The 25,308-nt window shown below is 43.3% G+C and overlaps 1 protein-coding gene and 1 long non-coding RNA gene across 5 annotated transcripts in view; one reads left to right on the top strand and one right to left on the bottom strand.

The window, feature by feature from the left end:
* The window catches only part of TTC28 (tetratricopeptide repeat domain 28), a 704,109-nt gene extending 692,959 nt beyond the window's left edge, over positions 1–11,150 (top strand). For all 4 annotated transcript variants that reach the window (XM_034949042.3, XM_034949043.4, XM_057301024.2 and 1 more), the window contains 2 exons: positions 3,850–3,957; positions 5,346–11,150. In XM_034949042.3, coding sequence (XP_034804933.2) covers positions 3,850–3,957; positions 5,346–6,976 — 1,739 coding nt within the window. In that variant the 3' untranslated portion in view covers positions 6,977–11,150. The remainder of the gene's footprint in view (positions 1–3,849; positions 3,958–5,345) is intronic.
* Positions 2,810–25,308, bottom strand: part of LOC129395146 (uncharacterized) — a 67,537-nt gene continuing 45,038 nt past the window's right edge. Inside the window, exon 3 of the long non-coding RNA XR_010111809.1 lies at positions 2,810–3,514. This is a non-coding gene — a long non-coding RNA (uncharacterized LOC129395146). The remainder of the gene's footprint in view (positions 3,515–25,308) is intronic.

Below are 25,308 nucleotides of genomic sequence, written 5' to 3'. Positions count from 1 at the left end.
GGACACTCGATTTCCCTTTTTTACCATTTGTAACATGCAGATGTGACTCCTGACATATTGCTGTGTACCTGTAATGGTGCATCTGTTGATAGAACACAAGAGGCTGTGAGCCACTCCCCTCCTGCCCCACTTAGGGGCCCAGTGACTGGCTCAGGAACCATTCACTCCACAGGTTTCTTTTGAACACCTGTTATGTGTCAGGCAATGTTCCAGGCACTGGAGATGCAGCAGTGAGCAAAAGACTAAATTCCTACCATCCTAGAGCTTGCACTCTACTGGGAGAACACGAACAAACCTAATACAGTGTCTAAGGGACGCCTTAGGAAGCCAGGGAGCACCATGGCAGGCAGAAGCAGATGGGTGGGAGCAGGGCCAGGACAGGCCCACAGAGACTGGGATGTTTGCAGGAGAAAGTGCCAGGCCGAGGGAACAGCCACGGAGGGGTCGGGGCGGGGTAGGGGGCAGGGCAGATCTGTGGGCTGTGATGCCAGGGAAGGCCTTTGGATTTTAAACTGAGAGAAGTGGACACCCTTGAGAAGATGGCTGTCTGACCTCACTGTTATATGGATGAGCTGTCAGACATGGCCAGACAGAGAATCCTTAAAAATGCTTCTTTCCTGCCGGGTGCAGTGGCTCACTCCTGTAATCCCAGCACTTTGGGAGGCCGAGGTGGGTGGATCACCTGAGGTTGGGAGTTTGAGACCAGCCTGACCAACATGGAGAAACCCCGTCTCTACTAAAAATACAAAAATTAGGCAGGCATGGAGGCGCATGCCTGTAGTCCCAGCTACTCAGGAGGCTGAGGCAGGAGAATCATTTGAACCCAGGAGGCGGAGGTTGCTGTGAGCCGAGATCGCGCCACTGTACTCCAGCCCGGGCAACAAGAGCAAAAGCTCTGTCTCAAAAAAAAAAAAAAAAAAGCAAGCTTCTTCCCGCTCGGGGTCCCACTGTCTAACCTGTTTCGTGGGTGACCTTCCCTGACCACCTCAGCTCAAGGCTGGCTCCTTGTGTTTTCAGACACGTCGTGTATTGTGAAGGTAAAGTGGGGAGCTACAGTGCCTCACAGGGGTTCTGAATCCCCTTGGATTAGAAGCTTGGCATCCTTTACAGGTTGCATTACTTGGTTTTTTATTTTTTTTAACTTTTTTTGTAGAGATTGGGTTTCACCATTTTGCCCAAGATGGTCTTTTTAAACTCCTGGGTTCAAGCAACCCTCCCACACAGCCTCCCAAAGTGCTGGGATTCAGGTGTGAGCCACTGCTCCTGGCCTACATGCTTTTCTTCTGTGGGTTTAAAGCATCATTTTCCTGGTGTAAACATAGTAAATTTCTATGTAGGCAGCAGCAGATGGAGGCTAGACTGAGAAGGGCTGGGTTCCCATCCGGGATGCTTCTCTTGTCACTTCTGTGAGAAGCCATAGGGCAAGCCTTGGGGGCATTGCCACGAGTGAGTCAGCAAGACGAAGCCACAACCACAACCTTTTTTTTTTTGGAGACAGGGTCTTACTCTATTACCCAGGCTGGGGTGCTGGAATGCAGTGGCGCGAGCTCAGCTCACTGCAATCTCCACCTCCCAAGTAGCTGGGACTTGAGGCATGCACCACCCACGCCCAGCTAATTTTTGTATTTTTTGTAGACACAGGGGTTCGCCATGTTACCCAGGCTGTTCTCCAGCTCCTGAGCACAAGTGATCTGCCTGCCTCAGCCTCCCAAAGTGTTGGGATTATAGGCGTGAGCCACCGCACCTGGCCAAGACCTTGCTTTATAAAGGAAAAGCTCTCTTCCTCATGGAGCCTGAGGCTCCCTTTGGTGTGGGGGTGGTGGAGCCAGGCTTCCTCCCCTGCACACTCCCTGCTTTTGAGGTCCCTTTGCCAGATACATCAAGAATAGTACAGAAGGAAACCCAAAAACTCTTAACACAGGCTGTCTCTGGTGTTGGGATTATGGGGGACTTTAGTTGATGTTCCAGTTATTCTCTGTATTTTCCAAGAGCCACTGATACTCAAGGGGCGAGTCGGTCTGCATGCATTTGCAACCTTTATGGCCTTTTGACATATAGCTCGGGGAGGAGGAGAGTGGTGTCCGGTAGGCCTGTCATCTGGAGAGAGGTGGCTGGCTCGCTCCAAGGCTCCAAGAAATGCCCCCTTTCCAGTCCTCAGCAATAAGCACACACCTTCACAACCCAGCATGGGCTGTCAGAGATGGAGAGGACTCAGTTCTGAGCAACCCCATTTAAATCATTTTGGTAAAAGTAGAGGTTTCTAATGGAAGCATTACATTGATACTATTCATTATTGGTTTTTAATGCTGAGTTCTCTGATTATGTCTTCCTGTTGCTTTCAGGGGCTGTTTACTTTCAAATTCAGAGGAAAATGTCCCATAGTGACCAGAATGCTCCTCTAGTGAACCTAATTCCTAAGGGAATGATAGTCTCCAGATCCCCGAATACAAGTCAAAAGGCTGGCTGCCTAGATAGAGAGACGGAGGGGTTTCTCCTTTGGTGAATGTGCTGTTGCTGAGTCACGACACATAGCATGCTGACAGTAACATCGTGTACTATGGGCCCCCTTACTTTACTTTAACACTGTGAGGTCAGAGGAGAGGGTGTGGCATCGTAGGTACCCAGCACTTTGCAGTGTTGTCAGGGGAGTTCAGTGATCTACCCAGTGCTCTCAATGCAGGGACCAGGGATTCTGAGTGAAGATTTCCAATGCTGAAGACTCTTCAGGCCCTAAATTCTTGCTTTGTGGTCCCTGTCTGTATTAGTCTGTTCTTACATTGGTATACAGATACCATTCGAGACTGGGTAATTTATAAAGAAAGGAAGTTTAATTGACTCACAGTTCTGCATTGCTAGGGAGGCCTCAGGAAACTTACTTACAATCATGGCGGAAGGCGAAGGAGAAGCAGGCACCTTCTTCACAAGGTGGCAGGAGAGACAGCACAGGAGAAATTCCAGACACTTATCAAACAACCAGATCTCGTGAGAACTCCCTCACTATCATGCGAACCAATCCAATCACCTCCCACCAGGTCCCTCCCTCGACATCCAGGGATTACAACTTGAGATGAGATTTGAGTGGGGACACAGAGCCAAACCATATCATCTGTGGCCGTAGCATCTGCACTTGGCTTCTCCCCAGGGAGACATACTTGCTGGTGTCCCTGTAATGTCTCTTAATGTGTCTAAGTACCACGTCCACAGTTTGTTAGCCAGCCTCTTGCTCAGGAAGCTCCATGCCCTGTGTTACACCTGCTCTGAGTCTCATTAGAATCCTTATAATTAGGGAGCAGCACCCCTGGGCTTTGGCAGAGGCAGAGAAGTCACTGCAGATCCCCCATTGTCAGCGATCATTTCAAAGCCCACGGGGGCAGACACTGAACATGCATGAAGGCATTGTCTTTGCCCTTGAGAAACTTCTTCACCTTACCATGCACCAGCTTTAAATACTGCTGTCAATGCTGAATGGAGTGGCCAGTTTTTGTCCTGGACAGTCTTTATATAGACCGTACTTCTGTGAAAAAAAAATGGAAAAGAAAACATGTGAGTGAGCCTTACTGAGTTCTGGTCCATAGTGCTTTCCGTGAAGGGACAGAGGAGAGCCAGGCAGTGAGAGCCACACACACGCCAAATGGGGGCTGCGTAGAGTGGATGTTCTGGGTGGGGCAGCCCGACCCCTCTGCCACATGACCAACCTCTGTGCAGACATGGGGAAGCCCCAGGCCCAAATGCTTGCTGAAGGGCCTTGCAGGCATTCCATGAAGTTGCACAAGGAGCCCTATAGCGCTCATGTTCAAGATCTGGAATCTTCCCGAAGGAAGCAGATGCTTATATTCTTTGTTCCTCTAGGTTTTGATCTCTGTGAAGTTGGTCAGGAGGAAGTAATCCTGAAAACCGGGAAGCAAGCTCACCGACGGACCGTGCACTTCGCGCTCCAGTCCCTGCTGTCTCTGTTTGGTAAGAGCCTGCCCTCAGACCAGTTCTCCACCAGGGCCTGCCATGCTCTCCCTGGGGGCCGACACCAGCACATACATTTTGGGAAGCAGAAGAAAAGTGAATCAACATTTTTTGTGTATGTTAGGGAACAGTTAGGGACTATTCAGGAGCAGGAAACAAAAACTCCCTGCTCTCATGGAACTTGCAATGTATGAGGTGCTGGCACGTGCTCAAGCAGGGCAAGGGACTGGAAGTGAGAGGGTGGTGGCAGAGCAGACGGGAACGCGGCGACAGGTGTGCCTGTCCTCTGTGGGGCCACAGGGCCTGAAGGGAGCGGACACTCAGGTCATGTGGGCCTGGGAGATTTCCAGGCCCTGGGGACACACCCAGCCCGACTGATGTTCTTAAAGGCCAAGCTGGCTACAGTGGGAAGAGCAAATGCTGGCTTGGAAGGTGGTTATGGTTTGCAGGTGGAACCAACGGGGTCTGCTGAAGGTCATGACAGATGGGTCAAAGTGGTATCCTGTTTTTTATTTGGAAGAACTGCCAAAATGGGATTGCCCTCTGCTGAGGTCAGGAAAGTGGCAGGAGGAATGGGCTTGAGTTCCATCTGGGACACATTCGGTTTGGGGATATCCATTAGGCATCCATGCAGGCAGCTGGTATGTGAGTTTGGAGTTCAGGGGAGAGGTTGGCATGGAGACAGAAACATGCATGGCATCACCCGGGGTGCATGCGGGTTGGAGGGGAAGAGGATTGTGTCCTGTGGGCATTCCAGGGTTCGGAGTGACAAGGATGAGGAGGGGCCTGTGGAGGAGGGGGTGGTGAGGGCAGGGTGTGTCTCACTGCAGAACTGAGCAATGGACTCTGGATTTGGCAGTGTGGACCTCATTGGTGACCTTTATAAGAATGATAGGGACTAAAACCTGAATGGAATAAGTTGAGAGAATGGGGGAGAGGCAGTGTGGAGAGCGAGTGTAGGTGATGCCAGAGGGACTTGCTGGGATGGAGCTGGAAAGGAGGGCAGGAGATGTCACAGACTGCTCACATGCCCCAGCTGAGCAAAGGGCCCCCACCCCAGGAGCACGGCCAGCCCTGCTCAGAGGAAGGCGGATACAGGGTCATGCTGCTTACCTTGACCCCGCATGTGACAGGGAGCAGAGTGGAGACGGGCCATGGTGGGTCTGGGGTGGGTGTGGCTGTGAGCTCTCCTAGAATGATTTTGTCCCTACGTTAGATTTACTTTTTCTAACAGGACCATGTTTTTGAGGATTGTAAGATTAATATGAGTAGCTCTTGCATAATTCTTTGCTAGCTTCTATGCATATAAAGATGTTGTAAATTTTGAAAGAAAAATCAAACCATATAGAATTCTAACTGCCCTTGGGGCCCTTGTGTTTTGTGCTTAGATTCTACTGAGCTACCCAAGCGCCTCAGCCTTGACAGCTCCTCCTCCCTGGAGTCTCTTGCTTCTGCTCAGTCTGTTTCCAACGCCCTGCCCTTGGGTTACCAGCAACCCCCCTTCTCTCCCACCGGTGCGGACAGCATCGCCTCAGATGCCATCTCTGTGTACAGTCTGAGCTCCATTGCCTCCTCAATGAGCTTTGTCTCCAAACCCGAGGGTGGATCAGAGGGTGGAGGCCCCGGAGGACGGCAGGACCATGACCGGTCCAAGAACGCTTACCTGCAGAGATCCACCCTGCCTAGGAGCCAGCCGCCTCCCCAGACCCGCCCTGCAGGCAACAAAGATGAAGAAGAATATGAAGGGTTTTCTATCATCAGTAACGAGCCCTTGGCGACCTACCAAGAAAACCGAAACACATGCTTCTCACCAGACCACAAACAACCCCAACCTGGGACAGCCGGAGGCATGAGAGTCTCGGTGAGCTCCAAAGGGAGCATCAGCACTCCAAATTCTCCAGTGAAAATGACTCTGATTCCCAGCCCCAACTCACCCTTCCAAAAGGTGGGAAAACTAGCAAGCTCAGATACAGGAGAATCAGACCAGTCTAGCACAGAAACGGACAGTACCGTGAAATCCCAAGAAGAAAGCAACCCAAAACTGGATCCACAAGAGTTAGCCCAGAAAATTCTGGAGGAGACACAGAGTCATCTCATTGCGGTGGAGCGTCTTCAGAGGAGCGGCGGCCAGGTGAGCAAGAGTAATAACCCTGAAGACGGCGTTCAGGCGCCCAGCAGCACTGCTGTCTTCAGAGCGTCAGAAACCAGTGCGTTCAGCAGGCCTGTTCTCTCCCATCAGAAGAGTCAGCCATCACCAGTCACTGTCAAACCAAAGCCCCCAGCCAGGAGCTCCTCCCTGCCCAAGGTGAGTTCCGGATATAGCAGCCCCACCACCTCAGAGATGTCCATCAAAGACAGCCCGAGCCAGCACAGTGGCCGGCCATCGCCCGGCTGCGACTCACAGACTTCCCAGCTGGACCAGCCTCTCTTTAAACTGAAGTACCCCAGCTCTCCTTACAGCGCTCACATTTCCAAATCACCAAGGAACATGTCCCCAAGCTCCGGCCACCAGTCTCCTGCTGGCAGTGCACCCTCCCCAGCTCTCTCCTACTCCTCAGCTGGATCTGCTCGCTCAAGTCCAGCAGACGCTCCCGACATAGACAAACTGAAAATGGCAGCCATTGATGAAAAGGTGCAGGCTGTCCATAACCTGAAGATGTTCTGGCAGAGCACACCCCAGCATTCCACAGGGCCAATGAAGATCTTCCGGGGGGCTCCTGGCACGATGACTTCCAAAAGGGATGTCCTCAGTCTGTTGAATTTGTCACCACGGCACAATAAGAAGGAGGAGGGAGTGGATAAGCTTGAACTGAAGGAGCTGTCCCTGCAGCAGCATGACGGAGCTCCACCGAAAGCCCCTCCCAACGGACACTGGCGCACCGAGACCACCTCGCTGGGCTCACTGCCGCTGCCCGCCGGCCCTCCCGCCACAGCCCCCGCGCGCCCTTTGAGACTTCCTTCTGGAAATGGCTACAAGTTCCTGTCCCCAGGAAGATTTTTCCCTTCTTCCAAATGCTAAAGCATCTTTTATACCCACTGACTCTGAGCAGCCTGCAGATGGGGGCCTGGCGTTTGCTTCAGCCCTTCCCTGAGTGCAGTCCCCCCACAGCCACCAGCACCCTCATGATGCTGTGCTCTGCGGGTGAGGGGCACCACCACGTCCAAAGGCTGCCACACACACTGGTGGCTTTTCTGGGCCACATTCACCAAAAGCCAGGACTTCTGTGGGGCTGGTACAGGAGGCTCATGGAATTTCCTACACACTTCACCAAATGTTTGTTTACCTTTGAACTCCCTGCTTCTCATCTTTGATATGATTCTTCACCAGGATTTTGTACAAAAATGATCATGGTTCTGGGGTGGGGAGAGGAAAGGGAGCACATATTTTGCTAAGAGGTATATATGCAGTACCTTTTATACACAGAAATACAAATAGAGCTTTTTCTAAGGCTTTCGGTTGCTGGTTGGGGGTGGGATATATGAAATTTCAGTTGAATTCTACAGGAAAGTGTTATATTAGCCAAAAACAGAAAAATGGTTTTTAAAATGCCAATGATTTGTAATTAAATTGTAGCAATTTTGGTCTCATGATAGTGTAATATCTCAGCAACAATGCAATAATTCACATTGAAACAGCGCTTCCATTCTGAACTCTGCTCTGCAAATGTCCTTTGGGTCCCGCTGTCAACCAAACTTGAATTTTCTTAAAAAAAAAATTATGTAACTCTTATCCAGGCATTTTAGAACTATGCAATTGTGATTTAAAATGCAACTTTGTGCTTTTAAAACATTATTGACCTTTTTTGTATATGGATAAACAACTTGGTTTTATTATCAATAGTACTTTGCATCTATAGCTATTATTTTTAAAAGCTCAAAAAGTTTTTTAAAATGTCAAATTTTGAATAGTCGTCAATAAGTAATTATCAAGTTTGGAAGAAAGGTTGAAATGACTCCGTTTCCTTATAAGCAAAAAAAAAAAAAAAGTCCATGGCTAACTAGATTTAACCAGAATCCCGCCTTCCAGCTCCTGTTCCCTTTTATTAGCTGCTGAATTTTATTCTCTCTCTTTTCCCAACTCCAGGTCCCTCAGTTGTCTTATATCTAAATCCGTTGCCAGGTCCCCACAATCCCAGCACCTGCCTCTGTGAGCTGCCCCCAGGCCCTCACCTTGGCCCTGGCCAGCCTCCTGTGCTCCTGCTGTCTGAAGGACTGGCCCCTCCCCCACTGCTGAAGCCACACGTACAGATCCTAAGCAACAGGGCCTTTTGCTGGCATGTATGCCTGGATTATGGCCAACCGGGAAGAGAGAGATGTATCTTAAAAAGTGGAGGTGGACTTCTCCTACAGCTCTGACGGTAACTTAAATTGTTGCCAGCTTGAGGCAAGACAAGGGAATCATCTAGTTAGGGGTAACCATTAATTTATTTTATAAAGAAAGGAAATGCTGAAAGTCGTATTAGTACTGAGTTTAGTTGGAGAATTTAGGTAAGTATCTTTTAGGTAATTCTAAAATTAAAATCCTACCCACCTCACTACAGGGTTCCTCATGAAGGTGGGCGGCCACCTGGCCTGGGCCACCAGCAGCACATGGAGCAGACCTGAGGGGCCTGGCAGGGGGCACTGACCTCAGGATCCCCAGGTGGGGGTTTTAACCATGGGTGGGATCTCAGCTTCTGCGCATACACTGACAATCTCACCTGTTCCTCAGTGTACTCCTCTGAAAAGAAGAAAGGATAATATTTATCCAATCTGTGTTCTCCTGAGCTCCATCCTAGGGGTTTTTAATTTAACCAACAGCCATGTTGACAAAAGCCAACAATAAGCATGTCTTATTCTAGCCCTGATCCCAACACTGAAAGCGAAGTACTTTATAAAGAAGCCAGCAATTATGAGGGTTTCTTTATGTTAGTAGGGGAAAAAATGGTAATAAAAGTACCAGTGTAGCAAGTGAAGACCAAATCTATAGCACTGTGCATTAGATAGCAAAATCAGGTTCTTAACAATGAAAAGTAAACCTCAAGTTTCTAAATCCATATGCAGATGGTTAGGCTGTCCCTCTCTTAGCAAATCTCTCAGCCTCCTTCTTTCCCAAGTGCCAAGGATCCCTGGAGTAAAGCTCTGGGGTCTGTGCTCTCTTTCTGTGAGGGGAAGGCTGCGGCCCTATTTGCCCCTCTCTAGCAAACACCCCCACCACCCTGCCGCTTCCTGTGGTTATTGAGCCAGCTAGGAGTTACTCATGGACTCTAACCTGGTTTTAGTCCCATGTGCATTGTTGTTTTAGGTTTCATACTGAAGAGCCAATGGTTTATGTGGTTTTATTCTGTCTTAAATATAAGTTTCAAGGAAGGGAAAACAAAAGTGATAAAATGATAGAACAGTCTAGAGGCCACTGTAAAGTCACCGCCACTTTATGTGTATGTCAGTCTTGGTGTTCTTGTATGAGTAAAATCATAAAATCACAGTGAATGTTTCAGGCTACACTGGAAAAAGTATGCACTTAGAATTAAAGGAAATGGTATAATTCACCAAGATTTCTTTGTGTAGATCAGGGGTTGGCAACTATGACCCACAGGCTAAGACTGGTCAGCGGTCTGGTTTTTCACAGCCATGAGCTAAGTTACCTTTTTAAAGGGTTATATAAGTAATTACATCATATTTTTGATTTTGCCTTTGGCCCACACCACATAAAATATTCAATACCTGGCCTTTTTTTTTTTTTTTTTTGAGACAGAGTCTCGCTCTGTCACCCAGGATAGAGTGCACTGGTGTGATTTTGGCTCACTGCAACCTCTTCCTCCTGGGTTCAAGCAATTCTCCCTGCCGCAGCCTCTAAGTAGCTGGGACTACAGGCACCCACTACCACGCCTTGCTGATTTTTGTATTTTTAATAGAGATGGGGTTTCACTATGTTGGCCAGGCTGGTCTCGAACTCCTGACCTCAGGGGATCCACCCGCCTTGGCCTCCCAAACTGCTGGGATTACAGGTGAGCCACTGCGCCCAGCCACTACCTGGCCTTTTAAGAAGTTTGCTGACTCCTGGTATGGATGACAGAAAATGGAATAACATTTTGTTTCTCCAGTCTAGGAAAAGCAAGTCAGGTAGTGGATAGACTGACTGGCGTCTGGGGAGCCCAGGGTATGTGAGGGCCATGTGGATGGAAGCAAATGCCTCCTGCATAGCCCTTAGCTCTTTGTCCCACTTGGGAGGAGTCCATGGATGTAATATTTACAAAACAATTTTTTCCTTACCATTTGCAGAAAGCATTGCATATATTTCCTTTTAGTTCAGGAAACTGGCATGCCCTACCCTCTGCTACTCCATCAGATGTAAATACAATGACTATAAGCCGTACAACTCCCCTCTCTTAGAAACCTCAGCAGGACCACAGAGCAAGGGAGTCAAAGCTTTCTTAATTCTCTCCAGTAAATGACTCAACTAATTTGATTTTTTAAATTAAGTCAAAATATCAAGAGAAAAATTGCTACTAAAACTTACATTTTGATCCACACTGATGTGCAACACAAAATGAAAGTTTTCACCTCCATTCCATTTTTTAAAAATTCACGGTCCACACTGAAACTTGCTGGGTTTTAGCAGGAGACAAAGGTGTCACCCACGCTGTCCTCATCCTGCTCTCTCTGTCCCAGTGACACTCCAGCATATGATCACTGCAGCCGGTCCCTGGCCCGTGCCGATTCTGCCACCTCCCAGCCACACACATTTGCAGACCCACAAGAAGAACTGTAGCCTTGATAATTTCAGTTCAGGCTGGAAAAATGCCATGCAATAATCTGGTTTGCTTTCAGTAAGTAGGCAACAAGTGAAAACTGTATAATTTTCATCACCTATTCTGCTGTTCTATCTAATATGAGTGTACCTGTGGTTTGTGAACTGGGCCCTTGTTTGTGCCAGATCCTTCAAAGATGTTCCCTGTCAGGACACCTGTGGCCCTGCCCCTCCTCAGACACCTTCCCACTGGCATTCACGTTCCTTATATGCAGTGTTAGCCATCTTTGGCCTACGTGGACTTTTTTTGTAAATTACACCGTTTCCAGACATTAAACTTTTTATATTATGAAATTTACCATGTAAAAAGAACTTCATATTTTTATTGAGATTGCTAAGGCACTTGGCCTTCCTCCTTTGTGATTTTCAGTGTCTATTAAAGCATGAGTTCCCTCAGTTTTAAGTGCTGTATCTGGATCACTTTCTCTACTCTTTCCACACTGTCTAGATTTCTTTGCAGTACATGGAGTGGCCGTGTGTCATTACTGAGCACATATCTCTCTAGTTTTAACCCCACCTCTACACCATAGCCTCACATCCGCCAAGCAGAGAGCACGACCATGCATGCAGCAGAGCTGTCCCGCACGTCTCTGGTCTGGGGGCACTGTCGGTGGGGGGGTGATTTAGACGCTACTCATAGTTGGAGGGCCAGAAAGTTCTACAGTTGAATACGTATTTCGACAAACAGAAACAGAGTTCATCACCACCAGATCCCTATATCATCTAACAAAACTTCCAAGGTAGTATTTCAGAAAGAAGGAAGATAATTCTATATGCAAAAGTGTGAGAAGCATGAAGGAATAGTAAAGAATTGGGTAAATATGCATAAATGAACACAAATATTGCCTTTATAAAAAGAGTAATGTTTCATTTGGCTAACAAAAAATACTAGACAATAATATGTAAAACATGGGAGTTAAAGTGCTATAAGTTTAGGAACAAATTGTATATTATTTTTAGAGTAAGTTAAATATATGTAGTTACACACACACAAATTGAAGTAGAGGGTTATACTTCCAAACTAGTCAGTGGAAGAGAAACAGATTCATTTTGTAAAACCCTGGTTGATGTAAAGGAATAGAAAAAGGAAGGAACAACAAAAAACATCTAAAAGGCAGGACAAATATAAGATGAAATTAATTGTACATTTTCAAATAACTAAAAGTATAATTGGATTGTTTGTAACACAAAGGATAAACGCTTGAGGGGATGGACACCCCATTCTCCATGATGTGATTATTACGAATTGCACGCCTGAATCAAAACATCTCACGTGCCCCATAAATATATACATCTACTATGTTCCCACAAAAATTAAAATTAAAAAATAAGACAAAAGAAAAATATCAGTAATCATTATAAATGTAAGTGAACTAAACAATTAAGCAGTAGATTAACAGATGATGGCAATAAGCCACATGCTCTTTAAAAGGCTATATGCTATTTGAAAAGAAAACCACCAAAGCATAAGGGCCCCAAATGGCTGATAGTAAAAGGACTGGCAAACTAGATATTAAAGTAAGGGGCACTAATAAAAACAAAGATCCACTTCCTAATGATAAACTTAGCAAAAAGGCAAAATTCTAAATTTGTATGCAGCTAACTGCATAGCCTCCAAATTCATGAAGAAAATTGGCAGAACTACAAGTTTGAAAAAACATCATAATGGGAGGTTTTAAGCCACTACTCTTTTGATAGATCAGCAGACGAAAAGTTAGAAAGCATGTGGTAGGTTTAAACAATTCTGTGAACAGGCTTCTGAAATGCGGTTAAGGAGAACCCAGTCTCAGATAGTGAATCCACGGTCTTCACCTGCACACATGGAATATTTCATGAAAATAGACCATGCACAGGCCACATAGCAAGTCTCAGCAAATATCGAAGAATTACTACCACATAATCAGAGCACAATACAATTAAGTCAGGCAACAATAACAAGAGGATAACTAAAAAGTAGCCAATCACTTAGACATTTTAAAATGGACCACATAGCATATGACCCATGGAAGAACTCAAAATAGAAATGGGAAAATACAACATATCAAAACAGGTGGATGCCTCCAGATTTACCTTAGGAATATCTGAGGTTTTCTTTTATTAAGGACAGTGGTGTTTCTTATTTATTCTATACTCGCCTATAATTTGCAATTATCACTTTCACCCAATAAAATAAAATTACAATTATTTTCATTTCTGCTTACATGCTATTTTCAGAAAATGTATACATTATGTTATAAAGAAAATTAATAATTCCATAAAACTAGTGGAATACAACATATTAAAGAAAAATTTATAGCCCTAAATGTTTATATTCAAGGGTAATATTTATGTAACTGCAAGAGCCCCAAGCGACGAAGAAGGACACTGGTGCTGTGAGACTGGAGTACTGAGGTATGTTAGGAAAAAACAAAAACTACTTACTGAGCTAGGTGACCAATTCAAGAAGTTAGAAAAAGAATAATATACCCAGAGAGAAAATAAAAGAGGGAATAAGAAAGGTCAGAAATAAAAGAAGACAATATAGAAGGTTAAGAAGGGCAAAGTTTGCCAAAAAGACAAATACACTGATTTCTGGGAATGGTAATCGTGTGTGTGCATGTGTGTGGGCGTGCGTGTGTGTGAGTCAGAAAGAGAAGGAAAGGGAAGGAAAATAGGCTATCTAACTAAAGATGCAGCTGAGATCAAAGAATAAGAAAACGCTACAAACGATTTTATGCCACTATATATGAAAATACAAAATAACACCTTTCAGGGTCCAGGTGCATACATGCAGTGGAGGTATCTAGAAATGCTGGGAATGAGGGCTCTCACACGCGGGAGTGGTACCGTCGTGCGGGAGGCAAGGCGGTGGAATTAGCGTCAGGAGCGGTATGTGGGCGACTTCAACCGCAAAGCACCGTGACTTACAACTCTGTTTATATATCTGAACTACTTCATAATAAATTTAAGAACAAGTGAAAAATATTATTAGCAATTATACAATAATTAGATTACACAAACTTTTAGAAAAAGACATTAAAAGTTTTGAAAAAAGATAAAATGCCAAAATTGATGTAAGAAGGAAAAGAAACTTAAACTACAATGGTAATCACAACTCTTTGCCCTTACCCAACTCTCCAAAAAATAACAGGCCCAGGCGGTTTTACATGTATTTCACCAAACTTTTAGGAGTTTTTTTTCAGCTAATCTCTCTCTTTTCAAAATGAACTGTTTAGAAAATATAAAATGATGTCCAAATCATTTCATGATGCTATCCTTAATTCTGAAACCAGTGAAGAGTATAAGAAAACAACAGGACCATTCCATGTGTGAACCTAGACATAACAATCCTAAAGAAAATATTGGCCATTAAATCTCTGCATTTTATTTTATTATTTATTTACTTTTAGAGATGGGACTCTCGCTATGTTGCCGAGGCTGACCTCAAACTCCTGGGCTCAAGCAATCCTCTTGCCTCAGCCTCCTGGATCAGCTGAGACCTCAAGCATGCACCACCGCCCCCAGCAAACCTCTGTTATTTTGAAAACTAAGAAAACACAAACTGAAAAGTGGATCTATGTGTTAGTGACTTGGGAGTGTTGGTCTTTGCTAATATACACACAACTGGTATTCCTAAGGGACCAGAGCTCCGACCCTAAACGGATACCTATAAACACATTCATATGCGGAAAACCTTATAATAAGCATGAAATTCTGGAGAACATTATGACCCTAAGAACTGGGGTGGATGAGTTCTATGGTTTACACTATAATTATACAAGAGGCAAAATCTATTATCTTCCCATTATAAGAAAATAAAATTTGTATGTCAATGTAAAGGGAATTCCAAGTGGTTCTACCATTTCTTAAGACACAGTATAAGAACTATACCCTGCTACTGGTGTTAAAGTAGACTTTTACTTTAGTATAATACAATAATCTACAGACTACATCTAAGTATGAAAGGTTAATGAGACATAATGCAAGGATTTATGAGCACAATAGTGTGGGCCCCAATACTTCAGGAAATCCAATTTATATTCCCTGTTACTGCTAAAGAATTTGCATATTCCACTGTAGAATACATATTTTGTTGGACATGTCCTTTGAAGGAGAGAATGGCCTTTAATGAAGATTTGATTCTGTGCTTCAGGATCTCAGTTGACAGCTAATACGAAAGATGGTTACAAGTAGGACTGCTCTTAGCTATTGCAGCTACTTTTAGGATTCTAATGCTTGATTTATAGTCACTTTGTTGTGTTGCTTTTAACTTCAGATATTCTGGACAGGGGCCGCAGCTTGGTACCTTCCTCTATTTAAAGCTTTTCTTTAACTTTCCCAATGAGCATGCAGGCTTACAGCCTCTAATACTCCTAAATAATGGCAAACAGCAGGGAACTGACAGGCTAATGCTGCATCCACTCCAGCAAATGAGGCCAAACATCTGGAGCCAAACACATTAAAGGGACACATTGGCACTAAGGAAACATTTTGCTTCTCAAATGAATTTCATCCAATCTCAAGATATTTATTAAATTTGTAGCAATTATGCATTTGGGCTTCAGGGAATAATAATATTCTTAAGTATATAAATATTGTCAATATATTTACTTAAAATAAAAAGTTTTAAACTTTAAATCCCAGGAGCAGAACTGAAAGTCTATACTTTTAGTTAATTAAGACAGGTAAAGGGATTTGAATTCTGATTTGCCTGGCAGCATTTTGCCAACAGTCTAATTTTTTTTTCCTATACAGATCTTCTTGAAGTATAGCCATTTTCATTCTAAACCAAAAATGCAAAAGTAAAATAAAATTAACATGTGGTCAAAATGAAAAAGGCAGTTCTTATCTGTAATTTCAAAAGTGATTCATTCCACAAATATTTGCTCAGAGTTTATGATAAGTAGAATGCAGCCAATAAAAAATAAGCAGAAAGTTAAAACAGGTGTTAGAAAATCCATAAAACAGGCCAAGCACAATGGCTCACACCTTAATCTTAGCACTTTGGGAGGCCAAAACGAGGGAATTGCTTGAGCCCAGGAGTTCGAGACCAGCCTGGGCAACATGGTGAAACCCTGTCTCTACAAAAAATACAAAAATAAGCCAGGCATGGTAGCCTGTTCCTGTAGTCCCAGCTACTCGGGAGGCTTTTAGGTGGGAGGATCACTAGAGCCTGGGAGGTTAAGGCTGCAGTGAGCCATGATCATGCCACCACACCCCAGCCTGGGTGACAGAGCAAGACCCTGTTTCCAAAAAAAAAAAAAAGAGAAAAGCAAGTCCATAAAATACAGCTTATGCACTTCACTTACATGCCATTGTCTTCGTGATACAATTTAAACACCTTAATGAATGAAAACACAACCACTGTGCCCCTACCCACCCACTCCCCACCCCTCCCCAGAACTGCCTCGGCCCAGCCTAGGGAGTTGTGAACCCAGGCAGTTGTGTTTCCTACTGGAGGACTCTACTCTCCCAGCTGCAGCTGACTAGGCAAGAGCAGGAAACAGACTGCATGGCCCAGCCAACCCCGGGACACGTCAGAAAAATGCCTGTGAACTGGCCAACCAGATTCCTTTTCTCATGAATTCAATCCAGAACATCTTGACAAGATCCGGTATTTGCAGCTGAAGCAAGACCCAAAGGCTGGTGATGTAAACTGAGGTCAGTGGGCCATCATGACCACGTGCAGCCCAGAGTGACAGAGGCGCAAAAGCCATGCGTAAGCAGAGAGGAGAAGCGAAGAGGAAGACAGGACAGATGCAAAGACACTAGCAGAGAGACCAAAAAAGTCTCCAAAGTAGCCAAGTTCCAGGCCATGCTAGTTTCAGGATTAGCTACTTCCAAGTTAGGGTAACTTACATGGCAGTCTTTTTTTTTTCTTTTGTAATTTAATGGCCTTAGTTGTGGATGTTTGAATCTATGGCATAAATAGAAGCAAGTTAGAAATGGGGTTGGGGGGAAGGCTGTAGAGTCAGGCAAACTGAGACAGAAATGACAGCAAAGGAAGAAGAGCTATACATAGGTCATAAAAGGGCACACAAAACATGAAGGTCTGGGGCCTTATAATGAAGGCCACTACAGTACTGTACAGTCTTGGACAGTATGACATGAAATAAATAGAGAAGTCCCATGTCCCTTCTTACCAGCTTATGCTCTGCCTTCCCATCTATTATTGTAGGCAGAGCCTCTGGGCCCCTCTCCATGGCCAACATGTCCACTAGCCCAGACCCACTCACTCACCCTTGCCTATTGCAGAACAGTGCTTTAATAATTCTCCTCTCTCTCTCCTGCATTGTCAGGCTTTCCCTCTCAGATGAATCATTCCTATCAGCACATAAATATGCTATAGCTGTCCAACTCAGTACTATATCCCCATCCAGTTAACACTCCATTTCTCTGTTCTCCTTTCAGTACAAAGCTCCCAACTCGTCTATACTTGGTGTCTCCAGTTCCACTCTTCCCCCTCTTTCTTGAACTACCCCCTCAAATCAGGTTTTTGGCCCCACATAAGACCAATAGCTACATCCATGGTGCAAAATCTAGTGGTTAATTCTTAGTTCTTTGTAATGCAGTACAAAGGGTACAGCATCACCTAAGGTAGTCTTGAAATACAAGTTTAATCTGGATCTAAGTAAGCATACATATATATATGCTTATATATATATATAACTTATATATATAACTGTTTTATATATATAACTGTTATATATATATATAACATATATATATATAACTTCCAATTTTCTATAAACACAGGGATTATTTTAATGAGTTACACAACAACATAAGAGAACAGTGAAGCAAATCCAGAAGGTGGGGCCACCCCACCACTCCACACAGTGCTTTTCAATAGAACTATCTGCAATAATGAAAATTTGTGCTGTGCAATACAGTAGCCACTAGGTACATGTGGCTGCTGAGCAACTAAAACGAGGTTAGTGTGATCAAGGAAAATTTTAATGTTAATTTACATGGATATGGCCATATGTGCCTAATGGCCACTGTTATGAACAACACAATAAGACCACTGACCTGATTGCTTCAACACATCAATGTCATAAAGAAATAAAGGATATTTACTGTTCAAGAGTAAAAAAATGAAGAGACATCACATCCAATAGTAAATGCAATTTTTTTATATACTAACAATAAATACTGGAAAATAAAATGTAAACCAATTCTGTTTACCATTGCATCAATAATCATAAAAGAATTGATTAAAAATATAAACTGTACACTTAAAATGGGAGCATTTGTAAATTACTATGTAAATTATACCTCAAAGTTGATAAAATATATATAATATAATAAATTTAATAAAAGAGATGCAAGATTTCTACTTTGAAAACTATAAAATGATGCTGAGAAAAATTAAAGACATACATAAACAGAGAGATATACAATGTTCATGGATAGAACACTCAATATTGTTAAGCTGCTAGTTCTTCCCAAATTGATTTATAGATTCAACACAATTGCAATCAAAATATTAGCAGGAAAAATCTTAGCAGATTTTTCACTAGAAACTGACAAGTTAAATCAAATTATTCAGAAATGCAAAGAATCTAGAAAAGTCAAAACAAACTTGCAAAAGAGAATGACTTCAAGACTTACTCTAAAGCTATGGTATGTAAAAGCTATGTGGTTCTGGCATATAATCAAATATTTTAGAGGACAGAATAAGGTTCAGAGTATATGGAGAGAACGGAGTCCAAACATACAGTAAATCATTTTCAATAGAGGGTTCCAGGGCAATTCAACAAAGAAGGAATATTTTCAACAAATAGCACTAAAATAGCAACATATCATTTAGAAAAAGATAAACCTTAACAATTACCTCAAATAATACTCAAAAATGTATTCAAGGTGGATCATAAACCTAGATGTAAAAGCTGAAACTATAAAGCTTCAGGCAGGGAAATATGTCTTTGACCTTGAGTCAGGCAAAGATTTCTTAAGACATGAAATGCACTAACCATGAAATAATTTAATAAATGGGAATTTATCAAAATTAAAACTGCCTTCTCTTCAAAAGATATCATTAAGAAAATGAAAAGGAAACCACAGCTTAGAAGACAAAATGTGTGCTACATTTTTGTGATACCTTTACCTGACAAAAGACCTGTATCTGGAATATATATAAAACTCCTGCAACAATAAAACATCAAAAAATAAAGGCAAAAGATTTGAACAAAAACTTCACAGAGGAAGATATACAAATGATCAACAAGCACTGAAAATGTGCTCAGACTCATCAGTTATCAGGGAATACAAATTAAAACTACAATAAAAAAAACACTTCACACCTTGAGAATGGCTACATTAAAAAGACTGACCATATCAAATGTTGATGAGTATATAGAGCTACTAGAATTCACACATATTGTTAGTGGGAGTGTTAAATGATGCAACCATTTTGGAAAACAGGTGGATAGTTTCTTATAAAATTGAACATACACCCACTCTATCACCCAATCAAATTCTATACCTAAGTATTCACTCAAGAGAAATGAAAAAAGATGTCCACAAAGAGACTCATCTAAGAATGTTCATAGTTGCCTTATCAATAGCAGCCACAAACTGGAAAAAAACAAAATGCCTATTATCAGGTAAATGGATAAACAAATTTTGGTATAGTCGTACAATGGAATACTCAACAACAAAAAGGAATGAACTGATATATCCACCAAGATGAGTGAATATAAAACACCGTATGTTGAGCAAAATAAGTAAAAAACAAGAGTTCGTACGTTTCTATTTATACAGAGTCCTAGAATAATCGAAACCTACTTACGATGACAGAAATCTTTCAAAAGAGTGGTTGCCTCTAGTAGGAAATGGGGATTGACTGGAAAGGAGCATAAAGGAACATTCTAAGGTGATGACTGTGTTCTAGATCTTAACTCGAGTGTTGATTACATGGGTGCAGGCATTTGTCAAAACTCATTAAACTGTACCCCTAATATTTTTGCATTTTATTATGCATAAATGAATTAAAAGCCTCAGCAGTGTTTTGTTTTTGGTAGAAATTAACAAGCTGATTCTAAATGTATATGGAAATGCAGAAGGGCCAAGTATATCCAAGGCAGTCAGTCTAGAAGAACAACAAGGCTGGAGAAGTTACATTGCCAGAAACTAAGCTCTAGTACAAAGCTATGAGAATTAAGAGAGTAGAACTGGTGCGAGGATAAAAAGACAGATGAATGAAACACGACAGGAAGTTCTGAAGCAGACCCATGCATATGTGGTCACCTGACCTATGACAAAGATGACAGTGCTGTCTAGTGGGGAAAGAATACACTTTGCAATAAATGGAGCTTGGTTAACTGAATATGCATTTTTTAAAATTAATATTTACCTCTATATCATACCATACATAAAAAATCAATTCTTGCCAGGCGCGGTGGCTCACGTCTAATCCCAGCACTTTGGGAGGCCGAGGCGGGCGGATAACAAAGTCAAGAGATTGAGACCATCCTGGCCAACATGGTAAAACCCCGTCTCTACTAAAAATACAAAAATTAGCCAGGCGTGGTGGTGGGTGCCTGTAGTCCCAGCTACTTGGGAGGCTGAGGCAGGAGAATCAATTGAACCCGGGAGATGGAGTTTGCAGTGAGCCCAGATAGCACCGCAGCACTCCAGCCTGGGCAACAGAGCGAGACTCCATCTCAAAAAAAAAAAAAAAAAAAATCAATTCTTGGTGTATTGTATATCTAAATATAAAAGATAAGGTGAAAAGGCAGAAAAATCTAGGAAAACTGTTTAGAAAAAAACACAAGACTACCTACCATCACAACTTTAAGGTAGCAAACATTTCTTAAATGGGACATAAAAAGTGATAAATATAAAGAAAATATTTGAGAAAATGGACTATCGACTATCGTGTAAGTTAATGACAGTGTATTTACACAACAAAATACTTTATGGCAATGTGTAGCAACCTGAATGAATACCTCAAATAAAGTGTTGGCTGGCCTAGGTACCTGAGACAGCTGAGTTTTTTGGAGATTTTTCTGTGGTGTCTCCATCTTCCCATCTCTCAGAAAGTCAGAAGCAAACCTGAGAAGTAGCCGTTACTTTGCCGTGTCTTCCCCTTCCTGCCCATGGTTTGGCCACACTGAGTCCAGTCTTGCTTGACATACTTAGAGAGGTTTGTTTTCCTGACTAGACCCTGGCTGATTCCAAAGTTATGGTAAATAAGATAATGTGGTAATTATTAGCCCAGGAAATCAGGCTAATAGCTCAGAATTAGACCCACAAGTGTATGTAAAGTTGGTATTTGCAGATCAGTGGGAAAAATATGGCTATTCAATAAATAATGTGGAGAACCATTTCATAAGAAATATTCATTTCAAAAGAAGAAAAACTGGATCTCTACTTCTTACCATATATAAAAAGTTGAATGAAAGCCTTAAATATGAAAAATAAAACTTATGAGCTTTATAGAATATTGTTATAATTTCAAAGTAAGATTTCTTAAATACACACACAAACCATAAATAAGATGAACTTCTGTTCATCAAAAGGCACTGCCTCTACTCCTTCCCAAAACATTCAGAACAAAGCCCTTAGGTGGCTGTGAGCAAGGCAGGCGGCCGAGTTGTGGGGGAGCTGTGGCGGCCTGGGAGGGATGATAGAGGCTGACCAGGGTGAGGAGGGCATCCTTTGGGGGTGGGGAAGGCAATGCAGGATGTCAGAGCACAGGCAAGGTGAGAAGAATGCCCATGTGGAGGAGTGACAGTGGCCCACACCCGTGTGTGGTGTGGGAGCCTGAGTGGGGTGACGGAGGGTCCCCACAGGGCAGTGGTGGCGGCAATGGGGATGCATTACACACAGGGGACTGCTCAAATACACAAATCTATGATGCATCATGGGAGTGAGGCTTCTCACTGTTGGAGTCATTACAAATGTTGAGAACTAGAATGAACCCTATGTGGTGTGTATTAGAATTGGAAATACTGATATAAGCTTATGGTTTGCATCAATCAATCAATCAATCTAGACATACAGATATGTTCCCTAGCTCTGACAGGGAGAGCCTGGCAGCAGCAACGCCCCAATAGTAAGAAAGCACCCAATACCCAGAACTCGGCTTCTAAAAACCGTTCTCCACTAAACGGAACCAGGGCTCCTTGGAAAAATGACTGGTTTCAGGCAGAGCTGGAACTCAAAGAATGACTGGGCCACGTCAAAAGGGCACAGGTGACAATTTGAAGGGGCTCCCACTGGCCAAATCAGGTACAATTTGAGTATCAAAATAAATAATGTTAGTAACAAATTATAACCCATCGAATAAAGTAGGAAACTGGGTCCATAGTGACGAATGAATCGAAGGTTGGGTGAGGAACAGGATAGTGTCCATCTGGGGGAATTATATTTGGTTCTTTGAACCCTATTTCCATGGTTCCTGTCCTGCTCCTCCGCCTCCTAGAACACATGATATGTATTTATAATTGCCTTTCTAATGCCAAGGTCTCCATCATCTGTGCCATTTCGGTCAGTTTCTAACGCATTTTTCTCCTCCTTAAGGCTCATATGTTCCTACTTTTTTGCAACTCTAGCAATTATTGACTAGATGCTGGGCACGGTGAGTTTTAAATTGTAGGGCCTAGGGTTTTTGATCTTTTGTATTCTTTTAAATATTTCTGTGCTTTGTTCTAGGACATGGCTAAGTTCCAGTTTGATCTTGCAGGGCTTGCTTGTAAGCTTAGCTAGGTGGGACCAGCTGGTGCAGCCTTTAGCCCGGGCTAAGCCAGCCCCTGCACTGAGATGAGCCGTTCTGGGAACCCTGTCTAATGCCACACATCGTGAGATTTCTCCACTCCGGCTGTTGGGAACATGAACTATTCCCATCCCTTTGTGTTCCACAGATTGTCCTGCCTGCACCTCTACCGCGGCTCTTTGTCTGGCCTCAGGTGGTCTCGTCACTTGCCTGCTGAAGCCCCAGGAGGGTCCTCTGCACTGCTTTCTCCTCTCTGGTCTTTGTCCTGTTAATTCTTGCCACCTTGACCTCCCTAAATCCTCAACCTCAACACAACTGCAAGCTCAGTCTCGGTCTCCCTCCCAGCGCTGAGGCCTGAACACTCCAGGGGGTAAGCGGGGAACTTCCTGGGGCTCACTCACCTCATTCACTTTCCCCGCTCAGGGCACCACAGCTGGCGGTGCCCAGCCTCCAGTGTCTGCCAACTGCTGTGTCCTATACCTCAGTAGATTTTTTGTTACTGTTTAAGACATAGGATAAGTCTGGTCCCTGTAATTCCCTCCTGGCTGGAAGTGGATGTGAAAAATGGGATTTTACATTGTTTCAACGTGCCTCTCCAGAAAATACTTATCAATTACAGAGAGAAAAAGAGTAACTTTACATAGGAGCCTGGCAGATGGCATTTTAATGAAGTGACTAAAATAAACATAATCAGAAATGGGACAAATTGGAATCATGTGCCAATTTTATAATAAAGGTCCTTCCTGGATACACTGAGAAGATGGCAGCTTTACTGGTGATATTTCTGCTAAAGATGTATAACCTGAATCTAATCATAAGGAAATATCAAACTCAGATTGAAAGACATCCTGAAACATGACTTACCTGTGAACTGGGGACACACTTTGGAAAGTAACTGATAACTATGGAAGATGTTTATACCCTATGACTCATCAGTTCAACTCCTAAGTACACAGTCTAGAGAAAAGCATACATATGCACAAGAGACCTACTGGAATGTCCGTGATGGTATCATTTACTCTAGCAAAATGTTAAAATCAAGTTAAATACCAAGAAGAGAATGACAAAATGTACAGCGGTGAAAATGGATGAACTAGAACCACACATCCCCACATGGATAAATCCACTCGACAATGATCAGTAAAAAGAATCTATCACAGATTATGCATGAGAAGGGTAACAGCACATTTACATAAAGGGTGGGTCTGGGGGACAGAAGGCAATCTGGGAGGACTATACCAACAGTTTCTATTGTATTTATAATGTTTTATTTCCTAGAGTAGATGGTAGACACATGGGTATTCATTGTTATTCTCTGTACCTTTACGTCTGAAATACTTTGGTTAAAAAATGCTAATTATCGGCTGGGCGCGGTGGCTCACGCCTGTAATCCCAGCACTTTTGGGACACCGAGGCGGGCGGATCACGAGGTCAGGAGATCGAAATCATCCTGGCTAACACAGTGAAACCCGGTCTCTACTAAAAATACAAAAAAATTAGCTGGGCATGGTGATGGGTGCCTGTAGTCCCAGCTACTCGGGAGGCTGAGGCAGGAGAATGGCGTGACCCCGGGAGGCGGAGCTTGCAGTGAGCTGAGATCGTGCCACTGCACTCCAGCCTGGATGACAAAGCGAGACTCCGTCTCAAAAAAAAAAAAAAAAAAAAAAAAAAATGCTAATTACCTGTGCTGAAAATTTTCCATCCAAAATGGTTAAAATAAAAACTTTGCTAAAATAGTTTTGTTTTAGCACACCATTGGTTTCCTGAGAAATGTACCCATAAGGAGGTCCTATGAAGGTAATGTCAGGTAAACTTTCATTGTATTAACAAATAATTTTTCCGAAACATTTGGCTAATTCTGACAGTGTAGCAAGGCTGTCAGTTTTGTCTGGGACTAGGTGCAGTGGCTCATGCCTGTAACCCCAGCACTTTGGGAGGCTAAGGCAGGCAAGTGGCTTGAGCTCAGGAGTTTGAGACCAGCCTGGGCAACATGGTGAAACTCCATCTCTACAAAAATTATAGGAATTCACCAGGCATGGTGGTATGCACCTGTAGTACCAGCTACTCAGGAGGCTGAGGTAGGAGGACCAATTGAGCCTAGGAGGTTGTTGAGGCTGCAGTGAGCCGTAATCATGCCACTGCATTCCAGCCTGGGCAACAGAGCAAGATACCCTGTCTCAAGAAAATAAAAATAAAAATTTGTCTGGAACCTGACCAAGTTGATTAATCCAGTTTGAGTAACTGATGAAGTTTTTTTTTTTTCTTTTTTTCAGATAGAGTCTTGCTCTATGGCCCAGGCTGGAGTACAGTGGTGTGATCTCGGCTCACTGCAACTTCTGCCTCCCAGATTCCAGTGATTCTCATGCCTTAGCCCCCAGGGTAGCTGGGATTACAGGTGTGCGCCACCATGTCCTGCCAATTTTTGTACTTTTAGTAGAGACGGGGTTTCACCTCGTTGGCCAGGCTGGTCTCAAACTCCTGGCCTCAAGTGATCTGCCTGCTTCGGCCTCCCAAAGTGTTGGAATTACAGGCATAAGCTACCGCACCTGGCCTGATGACGCTTTCATCATCCTGAAAGACTGAGTGGTATAACCCTATCGACCAGCCTTGGCTGGTAATAAGTACACAGGCTATTTGCCATGGAGTTGTAGACAGCTATATACAGCCAACTGCATCAAAGAAAATTAGCTCACCAACCTTATTGTATTTCTAACCTTGAGAAGTGAAAATTTCCTTTAGGCTGACTATGGAGGTTAAAGAATGGTTACTTTGACTTTAATCTTTAAAACTCAGTAAAAGTGGTGAAGTGCACAGGGCTCTAAAATGCCTCAACTGATCAAGTAGACACAGACTTTCCTGA

This window comes from Pan paniscus, chromosome 23 (assembly GCF_029289425.2).
Source record: "Pan paniscus chromosome 23, NHGRI_mPanPan1-v2.0_pri, whole genome shotgun sequence".
Classification (NCBI taxonomy): domain Eukaryota; kingdom Metazoa; phylum Chordata; class Mammalia; order Primates; family Hominidae; genus Pan; species Pan paniscus.
The sequence above is the reverse complement of the archived record's forward strand: the minus strand, read 5'-3'. Positions and strand labels throughout refer to the sequence as shown.